Here is an 18,754-nt window from a genome sequence, read left to right on the forward strand (position 1 = left end):
ATAAAGGCTGCTGTGCATGAGTTCTCTCTCTCTCTCTCTCTCTCTCTCTCTCTCTCTCTCTCTCTCTCTCTCTCTCTCTTTCTCTCCCTTGCTCTCTCTCCCTCTCTCTGATCTTCTGCTCACCTGGCAAGCTGGCTTCACGCTGTTCTCGGACAAGCTGACACACATTCTTATTGAGCTGGTTCTCCTGCCCTGCTTTCTGCTGCTTCCTGCTTCCTGTGGAGATGCAACAAAGGCAGGAGCCCTGCCCAATAAGCTTGTCAGCTTCTTGGAGAACAGCGTGAGGCCACTCTCTTTTTGACACAGAAAGAGGGTGGGAGGGAAGCGCAAGTGCCTCTCTCTGTCTCTCTTTCTGCAAATGGCGAAGGGTGACTGGGAGCCACAGAAGAAGGCTGAAAGAGCCGCATGCGGTTCCAGAGCCACGGTTGCCGACCCGTGGGCTAGTCTAAAGAAAAGAAGAAATAGGGAAGACATGATAGCAGTGTTCCAGTATTTGAGGGGCTGCCACAAAGAAGAGGGGGGCACCTTATTCACCAATGCACCAGCGTGAAGGATGAGAAACAATGGTTGGAAAATGATTAAAGAGAGAAGCAACCTGGAATTAAGGAGAAACTTCCTGATAGTGTGGACAATTAACCAGTGGAACAGCTTGCCTCCAGAAATCGTGGGCACTCCATCGCTGGAGGTTTTTAAGAAGAGACTAGACAATCACCTGTCTGAGATGGTATAGGTTCTTCTGCTTAAACAGGGGGCCGAACTAGAAGGCCTCCAAGGTCCCTTCCAGATTCTATTCTATTCTATTCTATTCTATTCTATTCTATTCTATTCTATTCTATTCTATTCTATTCTATTCTATTCTATTCTATTCTATTCTATGAAGTCATGACAGGAGTAGAACCAATTGGATCTATTGTAATTACACATAAAGAACAGGATCCGTGTTTAATTATAAGGGTTTGGGCAGGAAGGAGATGCCAAATCTGAATCAGGCTCTGTTCTCCCCTTAGATCTCCCCAGACAGTGTTCCCATATCTGACCTCCAACACCACAGAACATGTATGGTGACATAGCAGTGGATAGGAAGTAGATTTGGCTTTTGTGCCTTGCATAAAAAGTTCTTCATCTGATCCTCCAGTTTATATATTGGTATATCCAGGATGAATGTAAATAGGGTTGGTCATCTGCTGTCTTGTATTATTTGAGCCAGAGAATCTAAAGTTTGATTTCTACTACTGCTGATTCTTTCCCTGGTTACTTTTTCAGATTCCCACTCTGCAGCTACAAAAAGCAAAACTAGTGAAGACATCACTCAGACCTCCAAATATAGTCCAGCGTATTCTCCAGATCCATATTATCACTCAGAAACAGAGTACTGGACTTTTCAAGGTTCACCCAAAGGTAACATTCTGCATTCAAGACACTAAAATCTTTACATTCCAACTCTACCCCATATGTCAAGGACATATTGGGGGAGATTATATCTGAGATCTCCAAAGGAAGACAAAATGTTTGGGGTTTTTTTGTATTTTATGACAAATAACCTTGCTTCTCTGAAAGCCTGTGATGCAGTCCCCGTATATGTCCAAGTTAATTACCAGGTTGTAATATGATATAGGAAGGGACGCAGTGGCTCAGGGGGTTAGGACGCTGAGCTTGTCGATCAGAAGATAGGCAGTTTGGTGGGTCGAATCCCGAGTGCAGCGTAGCAGAGTGAGCGCCTGTTACTCGTCCCAGCTTCTGCCAACCTAGCAGTTCAAAAGCACGTAAAAATGCAAGTAGAAAAATAGGGACCACTACGGTGGGAAGGTAACAGCGCTCTGTGCGCCTTTGGCGTCTATTCATGCCGGCCACATGACCACGGAGACGTCCTCGGACAAGCGCTGGCTTTTCGGCTTTGAAACGGAGATAAGCACTGGCCCCTAGAGTTGGAAATGACTAGCACGCATGTGCGGGGGAACCTTTACCTTTAATATGATATAAGGAGGGAATTATTGCATATATGGCAGGAGAATACATATTCAATTTCTTGAAATATAAACATAAATGATGTCACACAAAATTTATCTTTTATGCTGGAACCACCTACTTTCAACTCTTAACAGCACCCTGACTTCCCGCTCTTACTCCAGTGCACTTCAGACTTTGATGGCCCTGCTGAAAAGAATAGATCACAACAGGGCAACAGAAATCAATCTTAGCTCATCCACTAATAACCTTTTGCCTTATTCTGTATGCAAACTCCGAACTGAATGCTTTCCCTATATTTGTCTGTAGCTCCCCGAGTTCGAAGATTCTCATCAGGAGGAGAAGAAGATAGCTTTGATCGAGGGATGCACAGAGTGAGTGTTCAGCTTGGATTAACTCTTGCCCCTGCTGTCATGCTGGTGTAGACAATATTCTTTCCAGACTAGCTCCCCAAGTCCCTTTTCTCTTTGGGGTAGTGAACCTTCAGTGTTTTTTCTATGAAGACCTCTAGTGCATTCGAAAAGAGGACTCACAGCTTGGCAAGGAGTTCAGCTATTTTCTTTATAGCCTCAGATAAAGCCACCTTCCTCCGCGATGAGGTGGACCAGCCTTCCCCAATCTGGTGACTGTCAGATATGCTGGTCTTCCAAAATTTATATGGTTGGCTGGAAAAAATGGAAATTGAACACCATCCCATCTAACACTGATAGTTGTTAAAAACAATGACCTCACCAAGCCTATCTCATACAAGTTGATGCTTCTGCACATTATTATACTGTATTGTAATTGTATGGCTGCTTTAGATCATTTTATTAATATTAACCAAATAATAGTCTTAAGTAGACCTTTCTGAAAAAACAAGATGCTTATTATTAAATGCATATATATATGCATTTAATATGCATATGGAGATTTTTAAGAAGAGCCTAGACCAGGGGTAGGCAACCTTGGCTCTTTTATGACTCGTGGACTTCAACTCCCAGAATTCCTGAGCCAGCATGGCTGGCTCAGGAATTCTGGGAGTTGAAGTCCATGAGCCATAAAAGAGCCAAGGTTGCCTACCCCTGGGCTAGACAGTCACTTGTCTGAGATGGTATAGGTTCTTCTGCTTGAGCAGGGGGCTGGACTAGAAGACCTCCAAGGTCCCTTCCAGCTCTATTCTATTTTATATATAGCTGAAAGAAAAAGTTTGTCTCTATGCCTCCTATTCTTTTTTTACCCTTTACCTTTTAAAATATGTAGATCCAGACAGGAATTGGCCGATTGATACTGAAGGAAGAAATGAAGGCCCGTGCTAATTCATACATGGACCCTTGGACACCTCCCCGCAGTTCAGCGAGCAGCAGAGAAGCTCTTCATACAGCAGGCTACGAGAGCTCCTTAAATGGCTGTAAGCAACAGCAGGCACATCACAACCACTCTGCCTACCAGCAGAGGGCTGTTTTTAGGAACACTCAACAGTGAAAGATTGAATAGTCATTAGCTCATTTTCTGTAGGAACCTTGATTGTATGTGAGAGTCCCAGGTGATGCGTATGTTTGTGTTTTGTTGTAGTTATCTATTTCAGGAAGCTAAAATAAAATTCAAGAGGCTGCTCTCTAATGTTTGAGGTCAATACTAAGCATCTAACAATAAAATCATACTCACCAAAGCCATATATTCCAAGACACTTGAATTTAATTGACTATATGAATCACTTTCTATGTATTTGTGTGTTTCAACAATGCATTGTGGATTTACTACATAAATTTTGTTGCAACATTAACTTTTGCACTATAATACACCTGAATTACCTTACTAAAGTTGGAATTAAAAAAGATTTTTTATTAAATGAACTACTTTATCTCACCTACATTGTTTTGATAGACAAGTAGAGTATGAATGAAAGTTGAAGAATTACAAATGTGCAACAACAATAGCATCAACTGACCACCAGATGGGACTATTGTTAGCTAAGCAGCTGTTCAATTTTTTAAATTATTACTAAAATCAAACTGGATCTGGCATGTGTGCGCATCTTTTTGCCACTCTTAAAAAAATAAATGCAAAGCAGCCTTAAGGGCTGTTGGACTGAGGCAGATAAATGAGATAGATACCTGGCACACATAACACAAAGTCTCACTCAAAACTCATTATTTTTAACTCTTGATCATAAAAAAGGCAGAGGTACCCTGTCTGGGGAAGGTTTTGAGCAGAAAATGTTACAATAAGAGCAACAATTTAAAACAGTGACATACAGTATACTACAATTATGCTGATACATGGCAGTATATAAAACATGGGGTCCAGTGTTTGTACATGCAGTCATAGTCATGTGTAGAGTCATATACATGTAGATGTATGCATTTACCCATAACAACGTCTCATGGTCCATCAGTGCTGTGTTTTTTGAAAGTTGAAACTCCTGCAAATAATTCCTCCCATGAACCCCCAGGCCCATTAGGTGCCACTCTGGCCAGTACTCTGTTGCAAGCACCATTTTTTTTGTAGAACTTCTTAGTGCAGAAACTGGATTTGCATTAACAATTGGTCTGGCTTCTGCACTGAGAGGGATCTGTAGTCATTGACTGATTAGGAAGAGTCCAATTAATTAAAAGTAAGATTGTGGCAAATAGACAAGTGCGGGTGGATGGAAAGTATTCAGGATGGGCTCCAATTAAGCTACTGCAGAGGTAAGTGCTGCACTCTGAGAACTAGTGGCCTCTTTGATGATTGGCAAATTTCAGGATTGCTGGGGTGTTTTTGTTTGTTTGTTTACTTTAATAGAGGCTTAAAGTTCATTATCTAGAGCCAGGTGAAAAATAATAGCTTGGATCCAGGGCTTCTGAAAAAAGGACTCTGCCCAGAAATCTGTGAAGAATATCAGATCGCACGGGCAAATGGTTTCATACCAAAACTTTCTTTCTCTTTCTCACCTCCCCCAGCATTCTTTTCCACCAACTAGTGTGCGGACAAGAACATTTTGGAAGGAAGGAAGGGGTGTGTGTGTCCATGTGTGTTATGGCTTTTGTGAAGTGGGAGTCAGGGAATCTGCTGGCAACATATATTCATCCAGAGTTCTCTAAAGTCATTATTATTTATTTTGCATACACTGTTGTTTATACAGTTTATAGAGTACATCAAGATAAGAATATTGTCATTCTGAAACAAAACAAGAAGATAACAAGAAACTCCCAATTCTACCCAGATATAAGGTACTCCAATGGTACCTACTGCTTGGACAGTATCATGACATTATTCTCATAGTTGTGCCATCACCTAAGACAGTTTTTTTTTTGCATGAGTGTATCTAGTTTAATGCTCTTAGGGGAAAAAAATTCCAACAATGCACCTGATATCTTGGTTTGTCTTCTTTTATAGCACCCCGGTCACACTACTTGGCAGACAGTGGTATGTGTTTCTCAACTTCCTGCCTCTTTTCCTTTGTGTTCTTCAATCCATTTTACCCCATAACCTCTGATGGGGTTTGATTAGACTAGATTAATTGTAGGACTCTTTACCCGTAAGTAGATGGTGACATTTATGGACTGATCTATGGCTTCACATATGTGCACCTATAATGTTCAAGAGTAAAGATGAAATGGCAACACTACTATTAAACAGAGTGAAGTAGGCTAGTGCTCTCAGGTTGAAAAACATTAACTTAAACCACCTTGGGAGGCAGCTCTCATGGGATTATTATCTGTTATTAACGTCATTAGTGTATATTGGGAATGGGAATGCATTTGTATGTTCTGAATAACTTCCCTTATCATGCCTTCAGTGAAATTATTCTGCTATTCTGGGGGATGCAGTTCTTTCAAAGAAAATAGGGTGAAATAAATAAGGAGTCAGACATAAGAAAGAACAAAATCAGATCCTTGATTTGATTAGGCAACCTTGAACTAATCACCTTTTAGCAGTCATCCCAGCTAATGATGAAGAAATTGATAAAAATAAATAAACATAGTTTACCACATGCTTATTTGAAGAAAGGCAAGATTTAAAAATAATATCAATACCTGTAGTCCTTGACTTACAACAGAGGTCCCAACCCTGTCTGTGGACCAGTACTGGGACGTAGCATGCCAGCAACTGGGCCACACAAACAAGTTAAGCCCCATCCCCAGCATGCAGGCAGCACACAAAACCACACGCCCTCTGGTCCATGGAAAAACCCCTCTCCATGTACTTGGTCCCTGGTAGCCAAAAGGTTGGGGACCTCTGACTTACAACACTGAGCCCAAAATTTCCATCATAAATCCAGGTACTCACATGAACAGATCCACTTTTTTGACATTTTTTTGTAGCTGTCTTTAAGCAATGCTGTGATTGTTAAGTATATCTATTCCTATGGGTGTTTGTTTTTGCTGGAAACTGGCTGAAAAGATTAGAAACCAACAAAAAAAGTTTGGAAATTTCAGTCATGAGAGCAGAACGCTGCAACCGGGCCATAAAGGTGAGCTGGTTGCCAAGCGCCCAAAATGTGGTCACGTGACTGCAGGGGTATGTGCAGCTATTGAACAGGGTCATAAGCAGCCTTTGAGTGGTCTGTTGTAACTTTGAACAATCACTAAAGGACCAGTTGCTAAGCAAGGACTACCTGTAATAGTAGTAACTATGGGTGGACATTCTTTCTGTTTCTTCTGATAATTAGTACTGTTCTGTAGCTGGCCACAAGAAAGATACTTTTTCTTCACTGGAAATATTAATGCTGACTTGTCCTTTCTCTCTCTTTTTTTTTCTCCCTCAGATCCCCTCATTTCAAAATCTGCTTCTCTTCCTGCTTACAGAAGGAATGGTATGCATAGGGTAAGAGTGGCCACTGATTTCAGCCCCAAGTGAAAGTATTTTCAATTATTTGTCTGAAAACTTTAATAAAATAAATGTTGCTCTCCCCATTATGATTATTTCTCATTGTAAGAATAAGACGTTCTTTGGGCTAATATTGAGAGTCATGTTGGTGTCAGAAATGGGACTGATGTCCTTCCACAAGCATTATGCTGAGAGATTATTGGGCAGTTGCTAAGAAACAGTTATGGAAACTCCTGGTGAAGATATGAACATATTAGATTACCAGTGGGAGTTTGGGACTAGAAAACCACAGCCACTCCTGCATATATAAGAATAGCTGATGCCTTTGAATGGCTTCTTTAACTAGAGTGGAAAGCATTTGTCCAGTGTATAAAGTTTCTGCTTGAGAAGCAGTTTCATGATCTAAGCTCAGGCCTATGCGCTGTATTCCATGGAGCTTGCTTATGGCTTTGTAGCACAAGCCATTGCTAAATGAGAGGAAAGTTTACATCATTGGAATAAATCCTGGATCAGATTCCCCTGGAAATCTGCTAGTCCTCTCTCTTGCCAGAATGAGGAGGTTGTCTGATACAGCTGGGAGATGGAAAGGATAAGGAAAGAGTTATATTGTGCCCAGCATTCCTTAACTTGGCTTACTGCACAGGGATAGTGGTGGGACACTACCCCATTAGTCCTGTTGAAGTTAGGATTTTCACAAATCCAGCCTGTTTCTGTCGATGGAATTTCTTTTTAAAAAAAAGTTCCACAAAGGGTGCAATGTATTGGGATTACCCTACTCATGAACCAATCTTGTAATTTCAAAACTCTTACCATTTTTAGCTAATGCGTAACCTATTTCAGAACTAAACAATCTCATTAAGACTTGAGAATTATTGACATGCTAATACATCTGACTCTGGACAATGAATAAGATGACACTTAGATAAACCTCCTCAAAAAATGATTATGTGAATAACAATAAACATTTTTATTTGTTGTTGTCCTGAACCAGATTGGCATACAAAACTGAATATAAACAAGCAAAAATGATACTGGTTCCTGGGGAGAATATTAGTATATAGACAAAATATCCCAAATTGAAGCTTTAAGTCAACTTTCATTTCTCAGATTAATGTGTTGTTACCCTTCTGGCATATTTACTCTAAAAAACAGCTAAGCAACTGTTTTAGACAGGCAAAAGCTGTCTAGGATTGGGTGGCACATCCATGTGCTAACTAAGTAAATACTGTGTTCTTGGGGCCTGTACCAAAATCTTAATTCACGTGTTCCCATATTTTCTCCTATCAGGATTTATACTGGCCTGAGATTGCGTTCTATTAGGAAAATATTTCTGAAAAAGTGGATTCCATAACTTTACAAAATTGAAACAGAATTGACTGTGGTTATTACAAATTAAATTGTGGTGCCTGGTGAAATTTTGGAGAAGGCAAAATCATTATAAAAGGCAACCAGATTGTTTTGAGGAGCAAGAAGACATTTCGCTTCTCATCCAAGAAGCTTCATTGGTTCTGGCCAGAACCGATAAAGCTTCTTGATGAGAAATGAGTCTACTTCTACTTCTTCTTCCTTCTTCCAGTTTGCCTTTTGAAGAAGCACCTTTGAGACAACTATGACCTGGATGACTGAGAATCTCCACAGACGCTTTTATTTTTTTCTTCTTAGCTCCTTCCCACCCTACATTATTTATCTGATTAATCTCCCCCTATTTGCACTCTCTTTGCCAGTACACACACAAATGGCAGGAAAGGCTTATGAACATCTTTATTGAACCAAGCAAGTGTTTCCATATATTTCTTGCTGTAAGCAGCTATAAAAAATATAGAGGAATTTTTAACAGGATTGTGTTCCTGTTCCATTTACTGACCATTTCTTCCTCCATACTGTAATTTTTTATGCAGCCTCCCAGCGCTGAACTCTTCCACTACGACAGCACAAATGCTGTCAACTGGGGAATGCGAGGTGAGTGGAATGACCTTAGGACAGAAATTTTTTGGGGGTGGTGGGGGTGGTGGAATTCTTAGACTTGCTGACTGATAAGTTGGATTTTATCAATGTGTTATGGTGATGACTATTTTAGACAGGCAAAAGCTGTCTAAGATTGGGTGGCACATCCATGTGCTAACTAAGTAAATACTGTGTTCTTGGGGCCTGTACCAAAATCTTAATTCACATGTTCCTGGATTTTCTCCTATCAGGATTTATACTGGCCTGAGATTGCGTTCTATTAGGAAAATATTTCTGAAAAAGTGGACTCCATAACTTTACAAAATTGAAACAGAATTGACTGTGGTTATTACAAATTAAATTGTGGTGCCTGGTGAAATCAATCTGCAGTTCAGAGTCTGCCCAACAATTAATGGCGGGAAATATGACACTGATTAAATTCAAATGTCACATGAAGCCCACATGTTATTGGTTTCTGATATAAAGTTTTAAGATTTAATGTTAAGGAAAATTGTCATTAACAGAAGCAAAAGCAGTCATCCTACCAGTATTAATCTTTTATGGATAGTAAACACTTTTGTAGACACATAGTAGCAGTTGCAAGAGAAAGCACTTGGGACACTCAGATCTATTACTATTAGCTTCTACTGTTTCAAAGATTGAATTATTCATTCTTTAAATATAATATACTAATCAAATGCATCAGGATAAAAGTCTTCTATCTCTGGAAAGCACATATGTGTTCTATCAATATATTCAAATCCCCAAAATGGTCCATGGCCAAATAAGTTTAGAAAACACTGAACTAAACAAATCTATCATACATGGCTAGAGAGTCCCGTCCTCAAATTTAGCTTTACAGTGAATTTGTTTTAGATTGTTTTAAAGGTAATCTATAATGCTACCTATTATGGTCAAGCAGGCCCCAATAATGCCTAATTTTGCAAATACCACAGTATCAATGGAGGAGGGTATTTTGCTTTAAGTTTTAAGGTAATAGTCCCAAGAGGGTTTACAAATGCCAAAGATGCCATTGCTGAACAAAAGGGACTGGAGACTGACTTATCTTTTTTTGTCTTCCTCCCTCTCTCTGTCTTATCTTTTTCAGAATACAAGGTAACATGCTCTCAAGAATTTTATGAGACTTGTAGAAACACGGATGCTCTTTCTTTGAAAAGCAGGAAGCCATCACTATACTAAACAGCAACCAGAAAAAGTTGCATTGATAGATGAGTTAAAAGAGGATCTGATCTTGTTCCCTTTTACTACTTTTGGTGCCTTGAGTACATCTATTTGAATAAAGTCATCATCAATGCCTCTTACTAAGTCAGGAGTTTCTCAACCTTTTGCCACCAAGCTTCATTTTAGTGTGTCTTAATGTACATACCTCCCCTAAAAATCTAAACACCAAAATGCACAAATGAACAATGAAAACATGACAAGTTTCATTGTATTGTTTTCACTGTGTTCATTTTGCTGTTTGGATGGTGGATTTATTGTAATAAAGTAACTAAAATGCTTCCTTCACATTCCCCTGGTCTCTGAAGCTCTCCCAAAAAAGTACAGCTTACAGTTTGGGAAACCCAGACCTAAGTTGTGAACTTTAAATGTACTGAACTCCCATGATCATAAACTAACATGGCCTTGGAAGATTCTGACTTTGGTTTATGAAACTTTGGACTAGTGTATATGATGATGTGATAGGGATGCGGTGGCTCAGTGGGTTAGGACGCTGAACTTGTCGATCAGAAGGTCGGCAGTTTGGCGGGTCGAATCCCGAGTGCTGTGTAACAGAGTGAGCGCCTGTTATTCGTCCCAGCTTCTGCCAACCTAGCAGTTTGAAAGCACGTAAAAATGCAAGTAGAAAAATAGGGACCACTACGGTGGGAAGGTAACAGTGTTCCGTGCGCCTTTGGCGTCTAGTCATGCCGGCCACATGACCACGGAGACGTCCTCGAACAAGCGCTGGCTCTTCGGCTTTGAAACAGAGATGAGCACCGGCGCCTAGAGCCGGAAACGACTAGCACGCATGTGCGGAGGAACCTTTACCTTTACCTTTACCTATATGATGATGCTGAGCTGAGTATGATGGTTTAGAAAGATATCCTAGTATTCCTTATATTTGAGACATATAAAAGAGAATTGTATGATAAAAATAAGAATTGTATGAATGAATGGTGAATGAATGAATGATAAAGATCCTTTGTGAAAATGTGTGCTTTTGAAGAATTAAATAGATTTAGCAATGGGAAGACTGATGTAGGAATGCTAAGGGAAGGTAAAGGATAAAATGAAGTTAAAAAAGGAGGGAATTTGAGGAATTAAATAAAGAACATTATAAGTAAAAAAGGGATGAAAATGAAACTGTTGCTCGACGTTGCTTTTAGTTTTTATTTTTAACACTTGCTGGAACCTTTCCTATGTGCCTAGAACACCGACTTCCATTCAATTGCCAATAAACAAATGAAAATAAATCATTTCCCATAGATATTGCAATTATATCCTATCTGGATTGTAATTATCATAATTCACCTTCAGATTCCTGGAATCCCTTGGTCTCTTCTGGTAACAGATATCTGATCCTTTTGCTTTGAGCCAATATCAGCCTGAATCAGATTCTCCCAGAGCATCTTCACACTGAAAAATTATAATTAGAGGTTATAAAATGTCTTTCTGCAAATTAGCATCTTGTGACCTGGTGCAGCTCAAATATCCTTGACTTCAATTCCTAAAGTATATGATGACAGAAGAGTATAATAATTGACATCCAATATATCTAAAAACTATTATGATGTATGAGCTATACTGGCTGGCAGGGTTTCGGAAAGAAATCTTTTCCTGAGGCTGTCTGAGGCTGAGAAATAAACTTGATTTTTATTTTATTTTATTTTTTGGTATATGTAAAACATGACCTCTGTTACTGAGATACAGCCTACCATGTCCTACAAAGAAAGGCATTGCTTTACTATTACTAATAATTACAGCATATTACTAATAATACGCTGAACTAAATAAAAGTGATTTCTGCATCTTTTGGGGCTTTAGCTGATCATAGAAGCAATGGATGGAAACTAATCATGGAAAGAACTAACCTAGAACTAAGGAGGAATTTCCTGACAGTGAGAACAATCAGTGGAACGACTTGCCTCCAGAAGTTGTGGGTACTCTAACACTGGAGGTTTTTAAGAAGAGATTGGACAACCATTTGTCTGAAATGGTATAGGTCTCCTGTATCAGCAGGAGGTTGGACTAGAAGACAGGTCCCCAACCTTTTGGGCACCAGGAACCGGTTCCATGGAGAGAGGTTTTTCCATGGACCAGAAGGTGCATGGTTTTGTGTACTGCCTGCATCCCACGGGTGGGGCTTTGCTTGTTTGTGCAGACCGGTTGCTGGCATGCCAAGGCCCGGTACTGGTCCACGGACTGGGGGTTGGGGACCCCTGGACTAGAAGACTTCCAAGGTCCATTCCAGCTCTGTTATTGTGTTATCATTATGGCATCACTTGTGCTGCTGCTATTCTGAGTAAACAGAAACTGTAAATATCAGTGTTACACTGAATAGGATCACTGTATTGTAATCAGAAAAAGCAGCAATATTTTCCAAAAATATTCTTGCATTTCTTTAATGGCATGCTTTAAATTGTGAGTTGCCAGAATCATATTACAATTGTGAAGTGCTTAAATCTAATTAAATTAGTAAATAAACAAACAAACAAATACATTTTCATATCCACCAGCATTTTTACCCTGATTGCTTCACAAAGCAGTATGAAACCAAGCCATGATTATCTTCAGTACTCATTCTCTTTCTTTATAGCTGATTAATAGGAGATGAAAAATAAGACATCCTATCCTAGCAGCTGAACTATCATGGGACATGGAGTAATAAAAATCACATCATCACCATGTCACACAGAAAAGGAAATAAATTAGTAGCAACTCAATCCATATTTTACAGTATGTGAAATTCTTTAGTGTTTCCAAAACAAAGAACCCTAAAAAGTTACAATGGAAAACTATCTGAAGAGGATCATTTCATGTCAGTTTTTTTTAATAATATTTTATTAATTTTCTAATTTTACATTTAGGTATTTATAAAGTAGTGTGGTGGCTGGGTTAATCAATAGTTCAATAACATACAAAAATCTTTAGCACATATCTCAAGTTACAATATCAAATATTTCCTCTCTTTTTCCCTTAATATCTACTATATTGTATTTAAGCTAATACAGTTTTTATTATATCAACTAAATAGAAACATCATTATTACATTTATCAATAAATTTTTAATATATATATATATATAACTTTTACATTCAGTCTTTATAGACAATCAATGTCCTGTTATTGGTTTTTTCCCAATTTTTAGTTTCCCATCAATATTCAAATTTAACATTTGATATTTATAATTTCCAGGCTTTAGGTAACCAAAGTTTCCTTTATATCAATTCATAACAGAATCTAATATTCAAAATACACATCTTATCTATTTAAGTATAGTCTTTTTCTATTTTCTAAAGTTACCTATTTCCCACCATATTAAATCATCTAATTAATAATACAGTATCCTCTTTAATAAATCAAAATCATTATATATATTGTCTGGGTTAATCAATACATCAAACATATTCATTTTTTTTCTTTTGGATCTAATTTTGAAATATTAAATAGAATCCTTATTTTTAACTAATTTCCAAATATTTTAAATTTAATGACCAAAATTCCCCTTATCTCAACTTCTCCCTTTAACCCTCTAATTAGTAATATGAAATCCCCTGTAATAAATCAAAACCCCAATTTTTTCAGCCTTATTCTGGCTTTCTTCCTTTACCAACTAGCCTTCCATGTCAGTGCTTTTAAATCATAAAATAGATCTCCCTCTATTATTATATATATTATTTGAAATAAGAGAGACCATTTAGTTGCCATTTTTTGGAAGGGCTAGCCCATTTGTGTTCATTAGATTGTCTCCCTATTATTCCAATTCCCCATGATTGTCCTGATATGTTTATCTTCCATTCAATCTGTTCTTCTTTCTCCTCAAATATATTCTGATTTATATAGAAAGTCTTTTCCATTTTCAGTGTTGTCACTCCCTTTTCTGGATTTTCCATTAACTGTATTTGTTGGTCAATTGAGTCCTCTGTCTTAGTATTTGATTGTTTCAGTTCTTCTGTTATCTTCTGTGTTGTTAGTTCTTTGGTTGTAGTCAAAATTTGGGTTTGTATATCTAAGCTGGCATCTTGTTCTTTAATGTTGCATCTTATTTTGTCACAAGCTGAAAGAATGGTTTCATGTATTACTTTCAACATGGAAAAGATCTTTTCCTGGTCTTCATTCATATTCTCTTAATAGTGTGTTAAGTTGAGGACTTTAAAATCAGACATTAAAAATAATTTTATAACTAGGTATGGGACCTCTATTTCATGTGTTTATAGGTAGTCTTTATATTAGAAGTCGTTTGTCAAGTAAGATTTTATAGTCCAGGGTATTTCATCATCTCATATAATAACCAACGTTCCTCAGATAAAGAAATATGAAAGCAATTCTCCACATATAGTTCTGAAAGTCAGTAAAGGTTTATATTCATAGTTCAAGCAGGCCAGTTATGCTGCCCAGAAGTTCTCTTTACAGCTGAGTTTCTCACAGTTGGTATCTATCAAAGTCGAAAGAGTTTTATCTGAAGTCTGGGCTTCAAGCCAAGTCTCTTTTAGGCAATAACAAATTGTAATACCAAACACCATCACAAGATGACACCAATGCCGTTTAAAGTTTTTTAAGTCCAAAATTTTTATAATTCTTTTTCCAGTTTAATTTCTTTTTTGTAGATTAAAAACAAAAGTCTCCAGTAAAAATAAGAAAACTTTTGGTCCCCCAAGTTTCAGAAACATATAAATCCAATTAGATTAAAATTGTTTTTTTAGTGCTTTAACTCCCCTGGGTAGTCAGTCACTGCTGTTCTTAGAGGGTGGGGTAGAAATTCCCTTCCCTCTCTCCTCACAAGGGGAAAAGATACTTTGGGCAGCTTTTACAGGAAAAGAAAATACTTAGGATCTTAAAGAGAAGATTGGATCTCATCCAGTTTCATCCATGTTGCTTTAGAAGTGCTTGATGGTAAGTTTGACTTCAGCTGTCTGCAGCTTAGTGATGAGCCTTATTGCTATGGCCGGTCTTTCCTCCGCCAGTTTGGAAGGCTGCCCCAGATAAACCGGAGGGACTGCCACCTTCCCACGATTAAGCGGGGGTCCACTCCTTGCTCATCGCCCCTACAGGGTGACTTTCGACCCTTTCCAGGGTCCCCCAGCGGAACGAAATCAAACACGGGAAATTGAGCTCGCCTTCCAGCAGCCGCCACGGCCACAATGGCAAACCGGAACTCCTTTTATGTCAGTTTTAAATGCTCTTTCCCTGACCACCTTCTATCATTCCTCTGTGACAATTAAAAATCCCTATAAATTTGTAAATGAAATGTGAAATATGCTAGCAATTTTGCAACCTTTCCAACAGAACACTGTGATGGGGGTCATATGACAATACCAAACAGGATGCTAAATCTCTATGGACAGAACTTATGGCTAGGCGCTAGAAAGCAGTATGACAAGTATTTTCCCCAATAGGAAAATGGACTACTTACAAGATTGACAGAGCTGCTGCATTTCAGTAGACAGGAAATAGCAGCATTGCTGTGATTTCCAATAAGCTGGAACAGAATCAAAAATAAATAAACTCACTTCCCAAAATAGAAAATATTATGAGATCAATCAGTCTTAACTTTTTAATCTGTACTAATTTATTACGGGCATTGCTGTTTAATTACTTTTTAATTTTTGTATCTTGTTTTTTATTATGTATTGCCCTGTTCACCGCCCTGAGTCCTTCGGGAGAAGGGCGGTATAATAAATAAATAAATAAATAAATAAATAAATAAATAAATAAATAAATAAATAAATAAATAAATAAATAAATAATCAGATCCAGGGATAATCCTAAAATGATGCAAAATGCTCCCATACCTGTTATACATTTTTTCAAAACTATATTCAGCTAATTCTTATTTTTCTGATTCTTTGATCGAGCATCATTTTTCCCTCCTTCTTTTGCAGATATACCCTTATGAGTTGCTTTTGGTGACAACCAGGGGGAAAAATCGCTTGCCCAAAGATGTGGACAGAACTCGGTTAGAAGTAAGTCAAACTCAGCGTCTGGAAACCTCCAAGTACTTCTGGAACCTCTGAAACTGAATCTTTCCATTCTTCTCAACCTTGGATTTTTTGGTGTCAGGGAGATCTACTATAAAAGGCAGCAAATTTGCTGCATTTGGTAAATGACCAATTCATAGAAATCCCTTAGAAAAGAAGTACCTTACTCAAACTGGGAGCTGGAAAAATATTTCCCTTCCTTACATGTTCTTAGTAAGCCATACAACAGTAATATACAGTTGCTTAAAATTTTTCCCTCAAGTTGAGTCTGATTCTTGATGGGGGTTTCATAAATATACTAATCTAGTTCTTTTGGCAACAATAAAAGGTAGCTTATTTTCTGTTCCCTTTATTTTTTTGAGCAGTGTGTATAGATAGATAGATAGATAGATAGATAGATAGATAGATAGATAGATAGATAGATAGATAGAGATAGAGATAGAGATAGATATATAGTTATATAGATATATATATTGTATATTCAACCTAACTATACAAGTACTATCAGTTCAAGTAGCTAAGGAGTGTGCTGTTTCAGAGCCAATATTGCCACAATATTGAAATTGTGGCAACTTATAAATATGATTGATTCATTGATTGATAGATGATTGAAGTAGACAGACAGACAGAGCTAATCAAGAAAGGGGAAAATACTGAACCCACTGCATGAAAGGAAAATAAAAATTTCTGTGCCTTCTATAAGAGTGCTGTGGCTTAAGCCACTTTGCACCATTGTCTTATCCACTGTAGTTTTCTTCCTTCCCTGCCACCTTAGATGCCAGCAATAGCAACCAAAAGATTCCCTGCCTTTACACTGTTCTCATAGCTGCCTTGCATCATAAATGGGTAGGAGAAAACCAGACTGAGCCTGAGGGAGGGGGTCAAATGCATCATCAGTCATGAGTCCCTGCACACCAACAAGAGATCTAAGTCCAGCCCACTTTGAATGCCCTCTTAACTCCTGCCAATTTCCCTTGACCCTTAGTAGCTCAGATTCTTGTAGAGAGCTTAAGCTTGCAATAAATCTTTATACTCATTTGAACTTCTTGAATCTCCTAATTTCTCTAGAGCTTGACAGAATATTCTTTCTAAATCAATTTCTTTCCTCGTTTGTGGAACACAAGGCAAATCAATGATCCTTGCAACATATTTTTCTTGTCTGTAGGTAATTAAGACTCAGGTTGTTTTCAGATGGACCTTTTGATCCACAGTTTTATGGTTCATCCTGATAATTTCCCAGTGGATGCAAAAAATATAATTAATATTCAGCTTAGATTTGGCCTTCTTTTTGTCAATTTTGTTCGAAGTAAAGAAATGGTAAGAAATACTTGGAGAGAAAAACCTAAAACAGAAACATAAATCATCAAAGATTTGGATATTCTCAACTGCTTCTGCTCCTAGAAGCTTAGGGCTTATTTATCACCCCTGCCTCCTACATTTTATTCCTGAATACCAACGTTGTGAGTATATAATCTTGTGTGCTACAGAAATGTTAATATTATAACAGCAGGAGGAGGAGGATACACTACTTTGAGTCTAGAAGTATTTTGCAGAGAAAAATAAAAATACATAAAGAAAAACACATGCAAGCACACACAATGCTTCCTTGCATGTCTAGATGTGTTCATGGTGAATTGGAACAGGCAGGTGATAATGGGCTGGAAGAGACACTGGGGTGGGTGACTCAGATATTTAGATCTCCAAATTCATCAAGGGCCACCTCTGGTATGAAACCTCTTTCAATAAACCACCAAAAGGAATTGTGTGAATAATTGTACTACAAACTCCAGAAAATCGAACAGATTACTATGAAAGAAGGGTCATGTCTACATGCAGCCTCAAATGTAGAGCCTGAAGATACAGTGTAAACTGAAATGTTGCCTCAGAGCTTACATATCTTTCAAATCAGGTGCCTGTTGTCACACATGTACATTAGCCACACTTGTATAACGTCACACTTCCCTGTTCTCTTTCCAGCGCCATCTGTCTGCAGAGGAATTTTACCAGGTGTTTGGCATGACTATTGCTGAATTTGATCGCCTGGCTTTGTGGAAAAGGAATGAGTTGAAGAAGCAGGCTCGGCTCTTTTGAAAACAGTATATATAAAAACTATATAAATATCTCTATATAGAAGCTCTGTATACTACAGAGTAGAATCTCTAGCTGTTCTCTTTGGAAGACTGTAGAGTGAACCGAAGTCTCACAGATATTTTTATGCTCTTTGTTTCTTTTATTCTTCGTTTTGTTTTGGTTTTTTTTAAAAAGAGTAACTGTTATTCGGGAAACTTTTCAAGTGTGGGGAGGATGTGGGAACCTGTTTTATACTGAACTGTTTCTTTTTCTTACATCAATGTTGAGAACCTTGAGCATTATCGTACCTCACTCATGAGCCTCTTAAAAGCAAATTTGAAGAGATAGGATGATGGAGCTGGGGGCATGCTTTGATAGAGCCAATCATCTTTATACGCCTCCCCTCTCTCCCATGGCTTCAGAATATCCGAGGTATGCTGCTCAATCAGGCCAAGGATTTATCTCAACCGGTTTTTGTCTCAACGGTAGCTCAACAAATACCTTCTGCATTTTTCTGTTATTTTCCTCACTATCTTATTCATATGTGTATGGATAGATTTCGGCTTTATTTGTGTCCTTTTATACTAGCATGTTTAAATCTTGGTGTAAAGTCACACACACACACACACACAAAAGTGTAAGAGAGAAAAAGAGAGAGAGATTTTGCACCAAGATTTAAAAATGTTGGTATAAAAGAACACAAATAAAGCCAAAGCTATCCAGTCAGCATTCTTTTTTTCTTATAGCAGACGTCCAGATGACTCTTGGAAATTAAAAAGATG

The 18,754-nt window shown here is 38.1% G+C and overlaps 1 protein-coding gene across 1 annotated transcript in view; it reads left to right on the forward strand.

Moving 5' to 3' along the window:
- Positions 1-18,374, forward strand: part of ABLIM3 (actin binding LIM protein family member 3) — a gene marked incomplete at its 5' end in the record, with an annotated part of 92,867 nt that extends 74,493 nt beyond the window's left edge. The window contains 9 exons of the mRNA XM_083353374.1: positions 1,264-1,398; positions 2,275-2,339; positions 3,208-3,355; positions 5,326-5,355; positions 6,698-6,756; positions 8,658-8,718; positions 9,812-9,819; positions 15,807-15,887; positions 17,880-18,374. Of these exons, the coding sequence (XP_083209500.1) occupies positions 1,264-1,398; positions 2,275-2,339; positions 3,208-3,355; positions 5,326-5,355; positions 6,698-6,756; positions 8,658-8,718; positions 9,812-9,819; positions 15,807-15,887; positions 17,880-17,993 (701 nt within the window). The 3' untranslated portion in view covers positions 17,994-18,374. The remainder of the gene's footprint in view (positions 1-1,263; positions 1,399-2,274; positions 2,340-3,207; positions 3,356-5,325; positions 5,356-6,697; positions 6,757-8,657; positions 8,719-9,811; positions 9,820-15,806; positions 15,888-17,879) is intronic.
- Between the last annotated feature and the right edge of the window lie 380 nt (positions 18,375-18,754).

The sequence above is a fragment of the Vipera ursinii genome (genome assembly GCF_947247035.1).
Source record: "Vipera ursinii genome assembly, chromosome: 2".
Classification (NCBI taxonomy): Eukaryota; Metazoa; Chordata; class Lepidosauria; order Squamata; family Viperidae; genus Vipera; species Vipera ursinii.